Consider the following 18,075-nt stretch of genomic DNA (forward strand, 5'->3'; position numbering starts at 1 on the left):
TGTGACCTTTAGCCTCTCTTAAGAAGGAAGCAAACCAAAAAGTTCCCCCACACACGTAGCCAGAGTGAACATAAAATCTTCACTTCCCCAACAGATTGCATTATCACAACAGTGTTTATAAAAATTGTGATCTTTATTTAAACCCGAGCTACAATGTCACAGGATGTACAGAACAACACAGTAACGGGGCATTACTGGCATGAAAATACAACTTTCAATTTCATTGCCCAAATTTCGAAAGAGGAAGTGAGTGTTAACTCTCCGGAAATAATGTAAATTATCAAATATTACATCGACGTATCGTGTACTGAAAACTACACACAAATGCACGTATGCTCAAATGTACGAGAAGCCACAAAAATCAAAGACTTGCTCAAAGAAGCCTTACTGTAATAGATGAGAGGGAAGGGACAAAAAAAAAACATAACATTGGTAGAAAATATCAAAAAACTTATCAGATTCCTAAAAGGTCCTAAAGCCTTTACATAAAAATTTCCAAACATCACAGTTACATGTCTTCAATAGAAATATTACAAGAGCAGATCAGCCCTGGCTCCACATGATGCTGGTTAGAGCTATCTACAAACACGTCAAGAGCAGAGCCATGGCTCTCAGGCGTACATGTCCTCGCGGTCGGCGTTGTAGATCTCGCCCTCCTGCAGCGAGGCAAAGTTCAGGAAGTGCGAGGGCCGATGGACTTCATGGTAGAACTCTTTGGGGTTGGCCAGCTGCAGGTCGTACTTCATGTTGGGATCGTGGCGCACACCTGTGGCAAGACAAATTTACAAAATCATTACATTTCTGACAGTCATCTACGTATTTTACAACTTGGTGATGACTTAAGTTTGTTTTTCACATTTAGTTTTGAGCTGTGAAGCCCTCTTTCATAGTAAAATCAATTAAACTGACATGGGGTCAGAGCGGAAACATCAATGTATGCCACCGATTTGTCACAAATGAAAACAGCCAAATTGAGGACATGACACAGTTTCAAACTGTTTTTTATAGATGAATCTTTCAGCTCTTCCAATAAAGTAATTACACAATAAAAGTTCATCTAATAAAAGTGTAAACTTTGATTACTGACCCATGAAGTTGTAGTTCCAGGAGACTTGGCCTGGCACCATGAAGAAGCCCAGGAAGCGATCAGACAGCAGCATCTGCACTCTTTCATAGTGGGATGGCAGGTAGCCTTTCGGGTTGTTGCCCTTGTCTGTGTTCTGGCGACCCCATTCATATCCACTGGGTGTCAGCTTGTAGGCTGTGAGCGTACATGAGCCTGGAGTGAAACTGAAAACCAAAGGTGAAATGCATTTAAATATAATGAGGTTACATGTTGAAATATCTGCAACATCCTACACTTTAGAAGCACAACACAAATGCAAATCAAGCTTGGGTTTTGAATTATGGTAAGTCTTTCCTGAATTAGTTTTCTACTATAGCACTGAATTACGTCCATTAAGACAACTGGACAGTTATAATTGCTTGTTTGCAAGCAGAACACGATTTTTTTTTTTCCCCAGTCGTAATGGAAAATATTTAACACAGGTAAGAGCGAACAGCCAAATTTCTAATTAAATATCAGTAGCCTTACAATGTGACAAACCTAAAGCAAAGTCTACTTATTTCACACAGAAGCAGAGGTCCCAGTCTCACATGTAGAATCACTGCATTGAGTACAGAACCAATGCCAATCTGAAACATGCATATAAGTGGAAAACTGCTTGACATTTTTCCTGTTGTCTCCAGACTCCTTGTGTGACAGACAACAAGCGTTAAAAGGAACCCACCTGCAAGTGATGATGATGGTCTTTTCTCCATCCCAAGACGGGTTATCAGCCATGATCTTTGCATGGGTGGTGACGTCCTGTGGGGACAGCTGCGGGGACTCATTGGGCTGTGTGTGGATCCAGCCGAGGGGCTCCATTTCCTGTTTAAGACAAAGATCTTTAGGTCCATTGCAAAGAAACCTTTTCAATAAACAAGTATTTATGAAAAGAACAGCAAGAATGAGCTGAAAAATTCTCTGCACAGGCATCTTACTTTAAGGTATTCATGGCCAGGCAGCTGGTTGGGCAGGTGGACAGTCTGGTGTGTCCCCCACTGAGGGACCATGACGATACAACGGATCTCCTTCACCTGGGGGTTGTCTGGTGGGCTGGTGCCGTACAGGTAGCCTGCAATCTGGAGCAACACAACAGGGTTAGAATCTGCAGAAGCAGCTTGTTTACTTTGAAAACACATGAGAAATCAAAGTATGCAGTAGTAGAATTACAGGATCAGAGACAGTTGATGAAATCAGGTGCAGCACAATAAATACATACCTGTGCACGCAGATCTGAGATACAGATGAACTTCTTGAGGACATTTTTGGGCAGGATGTAGGTGTATCCCGTCTCCTTGATATCATCAGATGACACGTAGATGTGGTTGGTTCTGAGGTGGAGGTTGGCAGCAGATATGGCCCTGACAGAAAAAACCCAAAGAACATTAAAGCCAACTGATAAAAATGACTGCATAGTGAACCATTCAGTAGAATTTACGTCATTGTTCATTATGGATAAACTCGATCCTGAGGGAAGTAATGCCTCAAAGTAAAGTGTCTGCATACCTGACTCTCCATTCAGTCTTAGAGGAGAAGGTCTGGGTCTCGTAGTTAGAGGTGGTAGAGGTGATGATCTCGTCTCCATGCTTGTTGACAGTGCGGGTCTGTGTGGCGGTGAGCTGCGACTGTTCTTTGGTCTGCTTCTCAATCTCAGCAATTTGCTGGCGCTGCTGTGACGGCGCCGAGATCTCCATACCCAGAATAATGTCACGGATCTCAGACTGTGTCAGTGAGGCCACGTTCACGCTGGATGGAGAGAAAGGAAGCACTGACTACTAAAATCAACTCTGGTTTGATTCTGTTCTCAGTTACAGAACAGAAAATTAGTTTCCTTAGAAACTGTGGTCTTAATATAACGCTAACAGCTGTTTGTGCTACATGCTGTTTATGTTACACCAAACACTTACTTGTTCTTTTTGCCATAATCGGCCAGGATGAGATCCTTGAGTTGCACTTCCACTTTGATCCACTCCTCATCAGTGAGCGTGGGCCAAATGTGATGGGGCTCAGTGATGGTGGTTTTATCAGGTTTCAGGATCACCTTGGCTCGGTCGTTATTGACGTGGAGCGCTCTGAGGATCAGGATGAGTCGGGAGAAGGCCTAGAGGTGGAGTAGACAACCAAACAAACTATTTACACAGGGGGATTAAGTTGAGCTCACAAAAAATGAATGCACCTTAATGAGTTTTGTTGGGAAATTAGCTTGGATCAGCTCAGGTATAAGTCACAACCACAAGTTTGTCTTTTAATCAATAATGGAGGTAAATAAGGACACATGCTATCTAACAGCTTGGGATAACATCTTAATGCAGACACAATACAGCAACTTAAATTTGATAGTCTGTTTAATCCTGGTCCAACTCTTTTAAGAGGGGGTGAAACTCACTGTGTACGATGAGATGGTCTTCAGCCAGTCGTCATAGAGGTTGAACAGCACCATCTGTGGCTCTGTAGCCTTCAGGATCAGGTCTCCAAACTTCTCCACCTTCAAACAGGCCTGGAAGGGCAGCTGCAACTCGGAGCCCTTGATCACGATGTTGGGGAAGTCGAGCAAGTGGACCTGCAGAGCGACAACAAAGGCATCACAACTGGAAAAGGACTGCAGTGTGGTTTCAACTTCCAAAAACTACACCGAGCTAGTCCTACAAGGCTTGTGATTATTACAGCAGTTATCAACATAAAAGAGTCTCACCTCCAGAGGATCCAACATGCCCTTCCTGGTTACAATGATCTGTTTCGGCTGCTCTTCCACAGGGAGGGAGCGAATCAGGGCAGCCACTTCTTCAGCTGTCTTCCATTTGGCCAGCTACAGATAAACAAAAATTAAGTTCTAAACTTCTGGCAAAAATTCAAGTTCCTGTCCAAGTTCTGTTACTGGCCAAAAGTTAAGCAGTTATTTTACAGAGAAAGATGGTGTTTGTGTGTGTCTCTGCCATGTAACTGAGTCATAAGGGTGGTCATGGTCTTTTACTTCACTAAATAAACTTTCTGTTTAAATTTCAGCAGACTTCTTCACATCAATCCAAATATGGTAATTAAAGGTTATTCAAACTGTTTGCATTGTTGCATTATTAAAGGAGAAGAGTGAAACAAAAACTAAATTCAGACCAATCTTACTGTAGCAGCCCTTTTCCCAAGTTTAAAAAAAAAAGTTTTTTTCCAGATTAAGACAATGAAAATCTGAATAATAATGGATGCCACACAACAGGCTGTTATTTATGATAGCAAGTAGTGGCTGAGCATCACTGTACCTGTCCCAGACGTTTCTGTCCAGCCCACACAGATGTGTGGATGATCTTGAGGAAGAGTTGGCCAGTCCTGGGATTGAAGATGAAAATGGCTCCGTTGATGGGCTTTGTGGTCAAGTTACCCTCAAAGGTCTGTTTAGATAAATGGAAAACAGGTGTGACAAAATTTTATTTACAACATTAAACTGCACTAATTTAGAAACAAAAAGGTACATATTTTACATCACACGTCTTTGCTCACCTTGTGGATGGTGACTCGGTAGACGTTTGTGTCGTCCACAAACCAGATAATCTGGTTGGAGAACAGTTCACCATAGTTCTGGGAGGACAGGTACGGCTCAGTGGGCTCAGAGGAGTACAGCTGCAGACCTTTGCGGATGCGCTCCCTAAGCACATACAGGGCGGGGTTGGCCTTCATGATCTTGGCCATGGCCTGCTGGATGAGAGGCTTGCTTCCAGGGAACCAGTTACCATAAGCACTACAGAGGGAGAACAAATAAATTGCAGTGTTAAGGACAACGTTGTTGTTCATTTGCTCACTCTTTTCTCCAATGACACCCACAGAAAAACACTCCATCGAGGTCAGTAAACGGCTAATGAACAATGTTTGAGCTGTTATAAGTACTGTACACTGTTGTGTTCATGTACAAACACTTGGGAGTCAAGTGTGAAGAATTTATAGGCTGATATAAAACACACATGTTGACACAAACAAGTAGATGCCAAAATTCACGCACTGCTGTCAGCATCTGTCTCAATACCATCTAGACTTTGACACAAAATGCACTGGGAGTCTTTAAATTAGACATAAACATCACTAGATTTTCTATTTAAATAACCTAACAAAGCTACTTTAAAGAGTATATTTAAAATTTGTAACAGAAATAAAATATTACATAAATGTAACAAGGACATTTATGTGTTAGCCACTTCGCACTGGCCCAAAAAGATGAAACTTGACTATTGTTGTTCTAAAACTGGTAAATATATAAAAGTAAACGGTCAAGCAAAAGCTAGCCTATAATGATGGCCTGAAGTTCAAGGTAATCCAATATCTGCCATTGTAACTGGACATTTATTTTTGTCTAACAATCCTCACCTGTGGAGGTTGTACGCCAGATCGATAGCGATGAGTACCCCAGTGGGTGAGGGGTAGATACTCATGTTGTCTGTGGTGTAGTCCAGGAACTTGGCCCTGGCGTAGCGCTCAATGTCGTGAGAGTCGTAGTCTCCCCAGCGGAGCTGAATGTCAATCCAGTACTTCTGCGTGGTGGTGCTGTCCATCACATCCCTGCAGGAGGAGGGGAACATTTTAATTCCCACAAAAACTGGATGTATGGTTTAGATATACTTTTGTTATGGTGATTTCTGAAACGTCTTCAAACACTTGTCAGTAATATTATCTTTATTGATGTATACATGAAAAATCATACTTTGAGTCAGCGAGCAGAGATGGCCGAGAGACATTCCACTTGTATGATGCAAAGAGGAGGATGTCTGCACAGGATGAGTTCATCTTGTATGACTTCCTGGGATGGATGGTCTCCTTCTGCACAGTCTCAATCTCCAGGGCATCCAGCTCCTGGTCAAACACCTGAAAACAAAAGGCAGAAAAATTATTCACACTGTGGGACGAGTGAGTCTGAGTGAATTAAATTTGTTTTACTCAATCTTTTTTATATATATTTTTAAATTACACAATAATTCCTGCACTACAGAGCAAAAAATTAGGGTAAATAGCCAGAACTTACCTGACAGAGATCCATGACAATGCTCTCATGAATCTTCTGCCACAAGTGAGCCCTGAAGATCTGAATGAGGGAGATCTTCAGCGTGGGGATCTTGCCGTGCATGAAGATTCCTGTCAAGTCAAGCTGTACCTGGAAACCCACATACACCTACAAACAAAAAGACAACACTATAATTCAGCCCACACATTGTTTAGTCTCTCCAACTCAACAGAAAGGAATGATCTGTAAGATATATTTTCATGAATGCTGGTTGTACTTACGTTGGCTCTGTTGATGGTGGGTGACCACCAGAGTGTGAAGCGACGGTTGGGGATCTGGTTGAGACCAGACCTCTGGGCATTAGTCAGCTTCTTCCATTTCATGGACTCCTCAAAGCCACTGGCCTTTTCCCTAAAGTACAGAGAGACAATTTGTGTTTAATTGCAATGAATTAAAAGTACAAATTACCATCTCAGTATATTTAATTAAACACTCAAGAGGGAAATAGAAATAAGGCCACAATGTAATTGCCACATCAAGTTTAACAGTGATTTGGTCAATCAGCAAGTCAGACTCTTGAAGTGCACATTAATTGTTTCAAGTACTTCCTCTCTCTGAGTGTTTGCCAAAATGCACTATTATGATTATTAATGTCAAGTGCTCTCACCAGAACAGACCCTCCCAGGTGGGGAAATAAGTGCCTTTAAAGAGTGTGTGTTCCAGGATGCCCTCCACACCGCCCAGAGCCTGAATCATGTCTGTGCGGTAGTTGTTCAGGTTCCACAGTTTCCCATCGTGCCTCTGGTGGGTCCACCAGAATGGATTCTGTTTCAGCACCTGCACTCAAACAAGACAGAAACATCCACGCAATCAATGGCAGCGTCTTGGTGTTTACTGCTCAATGTTAAATACAACATGTTCTAAATAAATAAGAAATACATTTGTATATATGTGAACATCTAAATTTTAAGCATATTAGTTTAATACTAATAGTGTTGAAGTAGAAACAAAAGATGCATTGTGGAACAGGCAAAGTCAAGCTATTTATATTTTGGCAATGTTATAGTCCACCTCAGGACACATTTTGCCTTGTTTTGAACTTTTAAAACCTGCAAGGGATCTCAAAGACTCACAAGCTAGCTTTTAGACTTTTAGTCTTCTTGGATTACACTGACGTATAAACTGAATTATTGAAAGGAATTCTTTATACAGTAAACATCAGTGTCTGCACCATACCTGATACTGTTTGAAGTCTGTTCTGACTCTCCATCCTTTGTCGTAGGCCAGCGTGTGTCTGTCCTTCTGGAACAGTGTGTTGATGCGAGGGATTCCTCTGTCCCACGAATCCTCCAAATCCTCCAGTGTCAGACGTCTGGAACAAAGAAAACAAAGAGAACAGCATACTGAATCTGGTTCTGTCAGATGTCCTGAATTTCCCCTATGGGGGTCAATGAAGAATTATCTTATGTCTTCCAAAAAAATGTCTGATAAGGCCATACCTGTTCTGGGCAATGGCCTCCTGTCTCTTGAGGGCGTACTCAGCCCACACCCTCTGAGAGTCAATGAACTCGCTCTCCCATGGCTGAATGTAACGATACAAGTTAGGAATGAGCTGGTCTTCTTCGTGGCTCATTCCAGACCTGAAGTGGGTGATGCCCACATCTGTCTGCTTGGACCACCTGGTGAGGAAAGAAACAACTGAATGTTAAATTTGCTGAGTGACCACAGATGAATTCACATGACAATTTACTGACAAAAAGGTCAAGTCAAAACAGATCAGTATGTTATTAGTGACTTACCGCAGGTCTGACTGTGGGATAAGCACGTGGCCCATGGACAGCATACCAAGGCCACCCAACTCCTTGGGAGTGTAGAAGACTACAGGAGGGAAGCGGCTAGGCATTTTGGAGTTAAGGCCGATCTTGATACGTGTTTGAATCTTGTTCTCACACTTCACCAGCAAGTCCAGGAGCTCCTGGGTGTTGACCACAGCCTCACGGAAGTACGTCATCAGACCAATCAGAGCTGTGTTCCATTTGTTCACGATCTGCAGGTAAAAACAAGACGTACTGAATTACTATGACTTGGTAAACACAGTTGGTTTCATCCCACTGTGTTTTGGATGGTACTACTCTAGGAAGAAAGTTTTCTGCTGACCTTGGTGAATGTGGTGGAGCCAGAGGCCATCAGGATCTGACGCACTCGGTTGTGGAAACGCTGCATTGATTCATCATCCACACGCAGGAAACACTGGGCTGTCCTCTCTTTGGTTACCTGCACAAGTATATACAACGTGAACTTTAAATCCATTTGAAAAAGAAAACATTTGCTTTTATATGGGTTATTTATCAGTTATCTAAGGAGAACAGCTGTTTGATCAAAACCAATATCTGAATAGTGAGAGGCCAACTGCAACTGCAGCCAGCAATAATAGAACCCCCATTCATTTTAATATGCCTCCAGTTCTTACGCACAGGCAAGCAGACCAATGCAAGTGCGCCTTTGTAAGAGGACCTCATTTAAATCTTCACTCTGAATATGCTGAAAGAACATTACAAGCATTAGAAATCGACTCAGCAACACTTTTATGAATGTTGGGTTACCTGCACAAGTATATACGACGTGAACTTTAAATCAATTTGAAAAAGAGAACATTTGCTTTTATATGGGTTATTTATCAGTTATCTAAGGAGGACAGCTGTTTGAAACTGTCAAAGGGTAGTAATTAACATATACATTTCTTATTTTGGCCTCCTTACCTCATTCTGCAGGTTCCAGACACCATCCTTATGAGTAAACTCCTCATAGCTGGTGCGGCACTTGGGAAGGATGCGACACTCAAAGCCACACATGTTGAACAGCAGGTTGGGGTTGTCTTTGCTGTAGACTGACACAAAGCTGTTCTCCCACTGAACCGTGGTCACAGACCTGGGCAGGCGGTTCTTGATGTCCCAGAATACAGCACGTCCACTGAGAGGAATAATATTAGACAAGTTAACAGTTTTTGTGTAAAAATTCAAGGGTAATCTGGGTAAATGGTAAAAATGTTGAGTGCAGAGTGAGATTTACAATAGCAAATGAGCTGAAGGTTTTTGTGAAGGAACTTACAGGTTGACATCGTGTTTCATCAGTCTCATGCGGGCGTCACGAGGCCAGCATTTTTTGTTGTTGTAACCCACTATGTTCTCATTGTTGGGGTCTGGGTGCTCCGTCAGATATCTCTGGATCAGGTCTCTGGCCTCGTCAGCAGAGAACCTGGAGGACCCATGAAAAAGTCATATCACTGACAATTCAGAGAAGCAAAAATGTCTTCTTTTTTTAATCAGCTGCACTTAGCGTTGCACACCATTTTGTTGGACAAAACAACACAAGTTAACATTTGGTGATGTAATCCTACCTGAAGAAGATGTGGATGCGGTCGATGTAGCGGCAGTACAGTCTGATCGGGTGGGCGCTCTCTGTGGCGGTGTCTTGGAAACTGAGGAAGTCATTGGGCATCTGAGGTGGACCAGCCATCTCACTGGCACGATGCAAGCCGAGCACCAGCAGGTCCATCACCAGGCCATAATACTGCACAATGAACGAGGCAAACTGGAGCCCCCTGATGATGCCGTAAGAGTTGGTGTGGTTCATGTCCTATGTGAGAAGCAGAGAGGAAATCATTTAAGCTCAATTGCCAGTAAAAAAATGAACTGCATAAAAATGGGCAGCATGTTCTCACAATGATACATAACCAAGCATGGCTATACACTGAGCTAGAAATTGACAATCAGCATTATGTATAACATATAGGAAGAAATCTAAAACAAGTGCATTTACCTTGTAGTTGATGACCACATTGTTCTTGGCCGTCATGTAATCAGCAATATTGTGGTCAACGATGAGACGCAGCAGCCTGTTGAGCAATGTCAAATCAATCTTCTCGTACATTTTCTCATAGCGGGACTCCAGCATTACGTTGCATTCTCCTTCTGCAGTCTCCCACACGTCCTGCAAGTTGTTGATGCCTGAGGAGAATAAACAAATAGTTCTCAAATAAAGCCTAAAACTTAGCCTAATATAGTGGGATTATCAGATTTGGAGACGATGTTAATAAATAAAACTGACAGTGTATTTTCATCTGTATCCATTTGGAGGTATACAATGTGATCACTAACTCATTTCCAATATAGCAAGCCTGAGTCAAGTCTTACCTTGGCACCACTTATAGACCAGCAGAGGTGGTGGTTCGGTGTCAGCAGGTTTGATCCAGGGTGGGAACAGGCGTCTCTTGTCTGCCTCGTACCACAGGTACTGGTCCAGGTAGGCATCTGTGATCTTCTCCAGGGGTTCCACATCGTACACTGGCACCAGGTGACTGTAAAGGTCCATGAACTCGATACCCACCTGCAAAAGAAGAAAACGTTTTCAGACTGATACAGAAGTCAAATATGATGGATGAGAAACATCTGTAGCACCACAAGGGGAAATTCAAGTCTACCAAAGGGAGGTCAAAATTCTATTCATTTACAAATAAGGTGTGACACAAACATTTTTTTCTACAGTTGAAGTGTTTCAAATTGACCTGTGAAATATCAAAAGACAGGAAAAATGTTGGAGAAATATTTTTCCTACCAATGTCCTGTGCTTCAAATGCCACGTAACTGTGCCTGAAATTCACAAAAACACATCAGCACGTTAGTACTGACCTCTTTGAAGGCTCTCTGTGTGAGCAGGTGACGTTTGATCCTGGAAAGGGCCTCGTGAGGATTGTCGTAGGCCTGCTCTATCAGCCCCAGCTCCTCCCTCTGACTCTGGTTCAGACGAGACTTCACACTAGGGCGCACACAAACACAAACTGAATAATGTACAAAAACAAATATTCTGGCAGCTATGTTGCCTGGTGTGAAGAAATATTTACCGATAAAGCAGATCGTGTTGAAAGCATGTTTACCTGTAGGCCTCTTTGAGCCTCTCTAGGGCCAGGATGAGCAGCTTGGTGTCATGTTTGTAGGACAAAGGAGGGAAAGGGATGGGTGAGAACCGCCGACTCTCCAGCCAGTGCACAGTTGTGGTGTAAATGGCCACTGCTTCTTCTGCAGTGATGTAGGGACCGTCCTGTAAGTAAAAGTTACACACTCTAGTAAAAATATAGCAAATATTAGTAATCCAGGCTTTAAAAGTCTGGACAAAGGTCCAACAGCACTTATTTTTATAATTTAGTGTTTGTGGATAAAGTTGATAATAATAGTCATAATATAAATGAGCAAAACCAATATCTGAATAGTGAGAGGCCAACTGCAACTGCAGCCAGCAATAATAGAACCACCATTCATTTTAATATGCCTCCAGTTCTTACGCACAGGCAAGCAGACCAATGCAAGTGCGCCTTTGTAAGAGGACTTCATTTAAATCTTCACTCTGAATATGCTGAGAGTGCATTAAAAGCATTAGAAATCTACTCATCTACTTTTATGAATGTGGCAAACTTATTTAAGGTCAATATTTAAAAAGCACCTGAACGTACAGAACCAATGCAACAGTTTATAAAGCACAACAGTGCAGAAAATAACAGCATAATAATTGTACGTTTTTAAAATTGAGGGAATTTTGAACTTTGTTTTGTGAGCGTTACCTTCAGGTAGTTGTGCTGTCGCTCCTGCTCAGCTTTCAGGTACAGACGGGTCAGTCTGCCCAGGTTCTTTTTGCACACCGTCTTGTCCACAGTAGCTCCACGACGAATTCGCTCACGGTTGTAATGAGCTGTGTTGGTCCACCAGTCAGCTTTGGCCTTCACATAGCGAAGGATCATGTTCTCAATGGGAGTGGGCAGACCAGGTACCTGAAATGGTCGGGGAGGAATAACAATCAGTCAATAATGTAAATTCAAATAGAAGAACACTTTCATGATTCACCCCTTTTCTTTAAACAGCAGACCTCCCTCTTCCCAATATTGCAGATGCCGTCAAGCACTGACCTTCCAAGGAATGTTGGCTTTCCAGCACCTCCAAGACTCACTGAGGTGCTGCAGGATCGTTCTGGCCTTGTTCTGTTTGATACCTTCAGGCATCATATCCAAGATGTCGTGCATCACTGCAGCACGCAACTCCAGGTCAAAGTGAGACTCCACACGCTGTTTGGTCACAGTCTTGGCCACACCCTTGGAGTGACGTCCTGTGTGGGGAAACAAAACAAAGCTGCTGCTTAAACTGGCACAGTTCACCCAGCGAGCACTTCTGATTGTATGCTTCACACCACAAGTGGCTCAAACATTTAACATGAAAATATGTCTGCATACCTTCAAACTGCCTGGCCAGCAGATTTCCCAGCCACCTCTCCAACAGAGGAGTGATGCCCCTCATGAAGAACAGCCACACTCTCCAGCCAGGAGCCCAAAAGCCACAACCTGGACCCTTGCCCACAGGACCCTGGTCAAACACACACAGAAAACAGAATAAACTTTAAGGGAAAATTTGTCATTTTATAGCTTTTTATATAGTCTGAGAAACAAACAAAAACAAAAAAACATAATTGAAATGAACAGTGGCATATTACCTAATGTACACTAACAGGTGCATTATTCAAATATGTTCTGTGTGTACTTACAGTGTTGAACCTGTAGTAGATAAGATGCTTCAGATCTTTGCACATACGGATTTGTCTCATCAGCTTGTACTTGTAGCGGTACATGCCTGTCAGCTGACCCACATGAGCGAAGATGTACTGCAGTCCATCAGCCAACTACAAGACAGAAAAACAGCTGAGATTATCCCAGTGTGAAACCACTGTCTAGAGTAACCGTGAAAGTCATGTCCAAACAACCTCACAATAAAACCAGCACTGAACCAAAACACTTTCTCAAGAACAGAAACAACCTTTACAAAAGCGCATCCATGTGTTTTACACAAGTAAAGTCTTATTCTAAACAATAAATAAAGAAACACTCTTCCACTCTGTCGCTCAATTTGTCTGGTCAGTTGCTAAAGTCACTGTTGAAGTTACAGGTAAATATACCTAGGCTTCAGATGAGATTGAATGTGTTGTGCAAAATGTGCAGGGAAACTAACCTGGAAAGCATCAACATTTCCCAGTCTGTACTGCACGTGGCTGTCAACCACCAGCTTGCTGAGACGCAACACCTCCCTGCAAAGATGGAAGGCATTGCCGAATCTGGACTTCTTTCTCTCCTGGAGGATGAAACATAAAAACACAGTTGTAGGTCAACACTGGTTAAGAAGCACTCGTGGCACCAGAATCGATTTATCTTTTACTTGGATACAATATAATGTCAAGTAAGTGAAATATCGGGTAGCTCTGCCCTGGAGATTGTACCTTTGTGGTCAGTGTCTTGACAGGCTTCAAGTTAAAGTTGTAGTCCAGATGCAGGTAGTTGAGGTTCTTACGGTGGATAAGCAGATTGAGCATGTTGTAGCCCTGTCTGCACACCTGCAGGCCGACCTCCACCCAGTCCAGCTTAGTGGACTGAAAGAACTTTGTAGCCTTAAAGGAGCGGAACAGATACCTGAAATAAAACAGAGGAGAAATCTTTACAGAGAAACTGACTGATAGTTTAACAAAAAAAACAACAGGTTTGATTAGAGACATTTTAGCAGTAAAATTAAAATATAACTCATGATGTTTACCTCTTCTTCTGAGCTTTGGGAGGTCTGTGTTTGAGAGCATTGAGCACGTAGTACTTCAGCAGTTTCTGGTATGACACACGCACTTTGACTGGCTGTCCTGCAGGGCAATGCTCGCGGTACCTGTACAATATTTAAACACCTACTGAATGACATTTCTCAAAAATGATCATTTCACATCTGAATGAGGTAACTCATAGGTTGTTGATTAGTACATTATGACAGACTTAGTTTTGTTGCAACATGTTGGAAGTTTACGCACCAGTTCTTGATCAGGGGGATATCAATGGCGCGCCTTGTGCGACCAGATCGGAGGTTGAAGGGTCTCGGTGCCCAAAGCAGAGCAATGCCATTGGCTGTGTTGTCTGTGTAGAGTGGAGTCTCTTTAAGGAAGGGCTCCACATACTCGGGCAGCTCAAACTCTTCATCATCATCAGGCAGAGGCTCCTGACTCTGAGTGGGGGCAAGAAATAGGAACAAGAATTTACAAATTATTAATTTGTGAAAAAATTAAGGCTTCATTCATTTAAATAGTACATAATTATTAGAAATATCTGAATGGTGACAGGTGAACTGCAGCTGCAGCCAATAATAAATAAAAAAGTCACAATTCATTTTATTATTCCTCCAGTTCTTACGCACAGGCAAGCAGGCCAATGCAAGTGCGCCTTTGTAAGAGGATTTCATCTAAAACTTCACACTGAACTTTTTAAACAAAAATTTCCAAGAATCATGTTTCTCTTTCCTCAGGCACCCAACAGGAGAAGGTGGATAATGGACAGCACTTACCTTGACAGAATGTCTGTGTGAAATGGGGTTGATCAGCGGATCAAAGTAGAATGCTGGAAGATCTGGATCCTCTGTTTTGATAAATACCACATTGGGTGTGTGGTACCTGTTAACAAAAACCATCACAAGTGTTTGGTTCATATGGTCAATATGAAAGATACTGAAGCAAACTTACTAACCTAATGAGCAACGTAAGACTACATTTTCTTGAATAGTTTTGTTTTATTTTATTTTACAACTTGCAATCTTACCAAGTCAGATGGACGTGGTGCGGCAAGTTGTTGTACAGGTAGGGGAACGCGATCTTGTATTCTGTCCTGATGGGCTGTCGGATGATGATTTTGTTGATGTCATTGAACTCGTTCCAGTCTTCATCCCTGAGGGAAAAACAAAGAAAGATCAGCTAATGCACAATCATCTAGCACATATTCTTGCTTGACGTTTTGTTTGCAGTGAAACAGTGCCGTGCCTTCATAATCCAACATAATTAACAGTGTAACATCTGCAGGTTTATCATTTCATACAAGTAGGAAATACATACTGGAGGTTGATGTCTCTGACCAGCGGCTCAAACTTTGGCCCCCCAGGGATGGCCATATTTAAGGCCTTGGAAGTGAAGAAGGCCTTGAGGTCAAACAGATAAAAGTAATTGAAATCCACCAGGTCTGTCAGCAGCTGATTGGCCAGACGGTAGAGTGTGGACATCATGGGGAGTGTGAACTGCCATCGACGATAGGTGGTGCCATTCACAAACCTGAGCGGGGCACAAAGGAATTACAGTTTGATTTGTTTAAGAAACACCTAAACTGATATGTCATAAACCGATATATTAGCATCTAAAATATGTATTTGACTTAAAAGACAAAGCAAATGCTTACTTGGCAGTATCTTTGAGGGGCTGGTGTTCATAGAACCACTCCACAACTGAACCATCTTCCTCAGGATCAAGCTCCATCTGAATGGCCTCCAGGGGTTCCACATCCAGGATGTTGTCAGCGTAGTCCAGTGGCGGCTCCTCATCATCAAATGGTGGAAAGCGCATACGCTTGAAGTGCCGTCGATCACGTTTTTCACGACGCATCATGATCCACATGGTGCTGGAATCAGGAGTAGGGATACAAATGGTTACACAAATAATTCAGAAATATATATTCATGCTACATAAAATTTATTTTTCAAGCAAACAAAAATCAGGTAAAGCCAATTTGAATAAAAATGAAGCCTGAGATTGCACTTTCTCACTTACCCCCACTGAGCAATGTATACTGGCTCAATGACCCAAGGGATTTCATTCACAAAGGAAATAGCTCCTGTGATGTGGTAGAGTACAGGAACATCTCGGATCTGCTCCCAGGGCATAGGCATGTTTTCCAGCAGCTTCAGCACTGCATGGGGCATGTACTTGAGGGCGCTGTTCAACAAAAAGACAGATACAGAATGAGCTTTTGCAACACAAATAGATCAACAGCAGAAATATATATGCTGGCTTCTATTAAGATTTTTTAAAACACTTTTTGTGTACAAGATTCATTTTTACCCAAGGTAGACTCTCTTATCATGGCGAAACTTTCTATTGGTCATGTCTCCATGGTCCCTGATGATCTTGCGGACATGTTCAGGTGGCATGTCTTCCTTCTGAGCGTCCACAAAGCCAAACTTTCTCTTTTCTGAGTAGCGCTTTGCCTGGAGCTGCTGCCATTTTCTTGCTATAGTGATGGAAGAAAGTTAATACTTAAAAGTAAGTACATTAAAGTATATAACGTTTTAGTTTTCAAATGAAACCATAAATGTGCTCTACTGAGTGAAAACCAGCATACCTTTCTCTTGCAGTTTTTCCTCAGACATGTAGTCCGGGACTGGTGCAGGAGGGGGTACACCTGGTGGCATTGCTGGTGGGACCCCTCTGTAGGGAAAGGTAGCCGCCATGGCGCCTCACTACTCAAAACAAAAACAATGAATCACAATTACTACTTACCCTAAATGTTCAACTTACATGACTGTATATTATCAAAATCCTGAAGAGTGACATTACAGGTCAAAACAGATAAAATGTATTCAGTTTAACTAAAAAAAAATTGTTAGATTGATGAGAAAGTCTCTGTTACATTAGTGCACTGGCTCTATGGGTGGTGTCATGACAAATACTGCTGTCAGCCAGACTGTCTCTTGGTAAAGCTGCATTGCCCAGTTCATTAACATCTGCACCTGCTTCGGAATGTACAAATACACAAGTGTATGTCTCTGATAATAGCAAAAGTGTGTCCTTTCAAAACTGCTTCTTGTAACCAAATAGGTGTGACCCAAAAGAACGTTTGCAGGTTACAGCATAATTTTCAGCTATTTTAAGATATATATATACACACACAAACCAAAATACATGGGCTACATTCACTTTCAAGTGAAAAACTGAATTACAGGGGATCAACTGGTCCTTTAAAGTCATTTCAACTCGTAAAAGCAAATAAATTGGTTATAATGTAGGACAATGAACTGACAAAATAATGCAGAGACCTTAGGATATTTACTCTTTAGAAAGTCAGCGGCTCCAACAAGTAGTACATTATTTCCCAAATGTAAATTACGCGTACATCCTGTCCAAATTTCAAGTATGAGACCTGCTCTAAACTTGCTTTGAGTAGAATTTATTATTTATATTTCCTAATGAAATGAAAAATACTTCATTTATCCCAGAAGGGAAATTCAATAATGCGACACAAAATATGACTAACTATTGCACTTTGACTTTTCTGCATAGCTGCAATATTCACTCGGTTTTAATTAACGAGCTAACTAAGCTAGCTTAACATGGCTTCCCAAACGAAACCGAACCACTAAATACGCAAAACTTTAACACCACCATACCTAAGCTAACTAGTTGCTCGTTGGGTAACAGTGCGCAACGTAAACTCAAAATAACTTTAAGTATTTGCTAAAAAATCTGCACCACATTATTCAACGCTGGTACATTGAATGCACTGATTAGGCCAAGCGTGGAGAGAGCGGTTAAGCTAGCCTAGCGGCTAACGGCTGCGTGTTAAGCAACAAAAACAAAAAAAAGGAGCACAAACCTCGCTACCTTCACTCCCAGTGCAGTTCGTTAACCTATGAGACAACTTCGATCCACACACACTGAACTAACACAACATTTCTCTCGTATTGTTCTTTTTTTCAGCTTCAGTGTTGTGTTGATGCGTCTTCATACAACCGCATCACGCACGACGAACGACGGCGGACACACGATGAACGGACCTCAGTGGAAATCACTGACAGCACATACGCAGGATATTAGCGTTTCATATCGGTGAACTGAAGCAGCGCTACGTCGAAAAAATACGCCAACGTTGAACAAGCGCAATTTTGCAAGTACCCGGATGTTCTCATATCCGGCGAACTGCTGCCCCCTGCAGGGTTGGAGTGCAGCCTGCGGGGGTCAAACAACAGGAAAACAAAGCTTTGATATGTTAATTATTACCCCTGCACCTGTTTGTACAAGTAAATGGTTTTATTATTAACCTCAATAAACGAATTAAAAAACAACCACTTCTTGACACTGATTATTTTTTGTCTGAGATGATCAGATTTCA

The 18,075-nt window shown here is 42.1% G+C and overlaps 1 protein-coding gene across 1 annotated transcript; it reads right to left on the minus strand.

The window, feature by feature from the left end:
• Positions 1-114: 114 nt before the first annotated feature.
• Positions 115-17,738, minus strand: prpf8 (pre-mRNA processing factor 8). The gene is made up of 43 exons (XM_008306397.1): positions 17,560-17,738; positions 16,309-16,426; positions 16,029-16,197; positions 15,738-15,902; positions 15,370-15,588; positions 15,033-15,245; positions 14,743-14,868; positions 14,492-14,597; positions 13,965-14,155; positions 13,706-13,825; positions 13,395-13,584; positions 13,130-13,249; positions 12,669-12,803; positions 12,361-12,490; positions 12,040-12,236; positions 11,698-11,904; positions 11,017-11,180; positions 10,772-10,898; positions 10,277-10,469; positions 9,903-10,090; positions 9,481-9,719; positions 9,192-9,338; positions 8,843-9,053; positions 8,241-8,357; positions 7,883-8,130; positions 7,583-7,762; positions 7,320-7,455; positions 6,751-6,920; positions 6,365-6,494; positions 6,105-6,251; positions 5,787-5,947; positions 5,453-5,644; positions 4,595-4,832; positions 4,357-4,485; positions 3,798-3,911; positions 3,492-3,665; positions 3,013-3,206; positions 2,612-2,851; positions 2,325-2,466; positions 2,044-2,184; positions 1,791-1,930; positions 1,088-1,290; positions 115-766 (listed from the first exon to the last, which is right to left on the minus strand). Exons 2-43 carry the CDS (start codon positions 16,415-16,417, stop codon positions 612-614), a joined length of 7,017 nt encoding a protein of 2,338 aa, XP_008304619.1. The 5' UTR covers positions 16,418-16,426; positions 17,560-17,738; the 3' UTR covers positions 115-611.
• Between the last annotated feature and the right edge of the window lie 337 nt (positions 17,739-18,075).

The sequence above is a fragment of the Stegastes partitus genome, unplaced genomic scaffold (genome assembly GCF_000690725.1).
Source record: "Stegastes partitus isolate 25-593 unplaced genomic scaffold, Stegastes_partitus-1.0.2 Scaffold3651, whole genome shotgun sequence".
NCBI classification, from domain to species: domain Eukaryota; kingdom Metazoa; phylum Chordata; class Actinopteri; family Pomacentridae; genus Stegastes; species Stegastes partitus.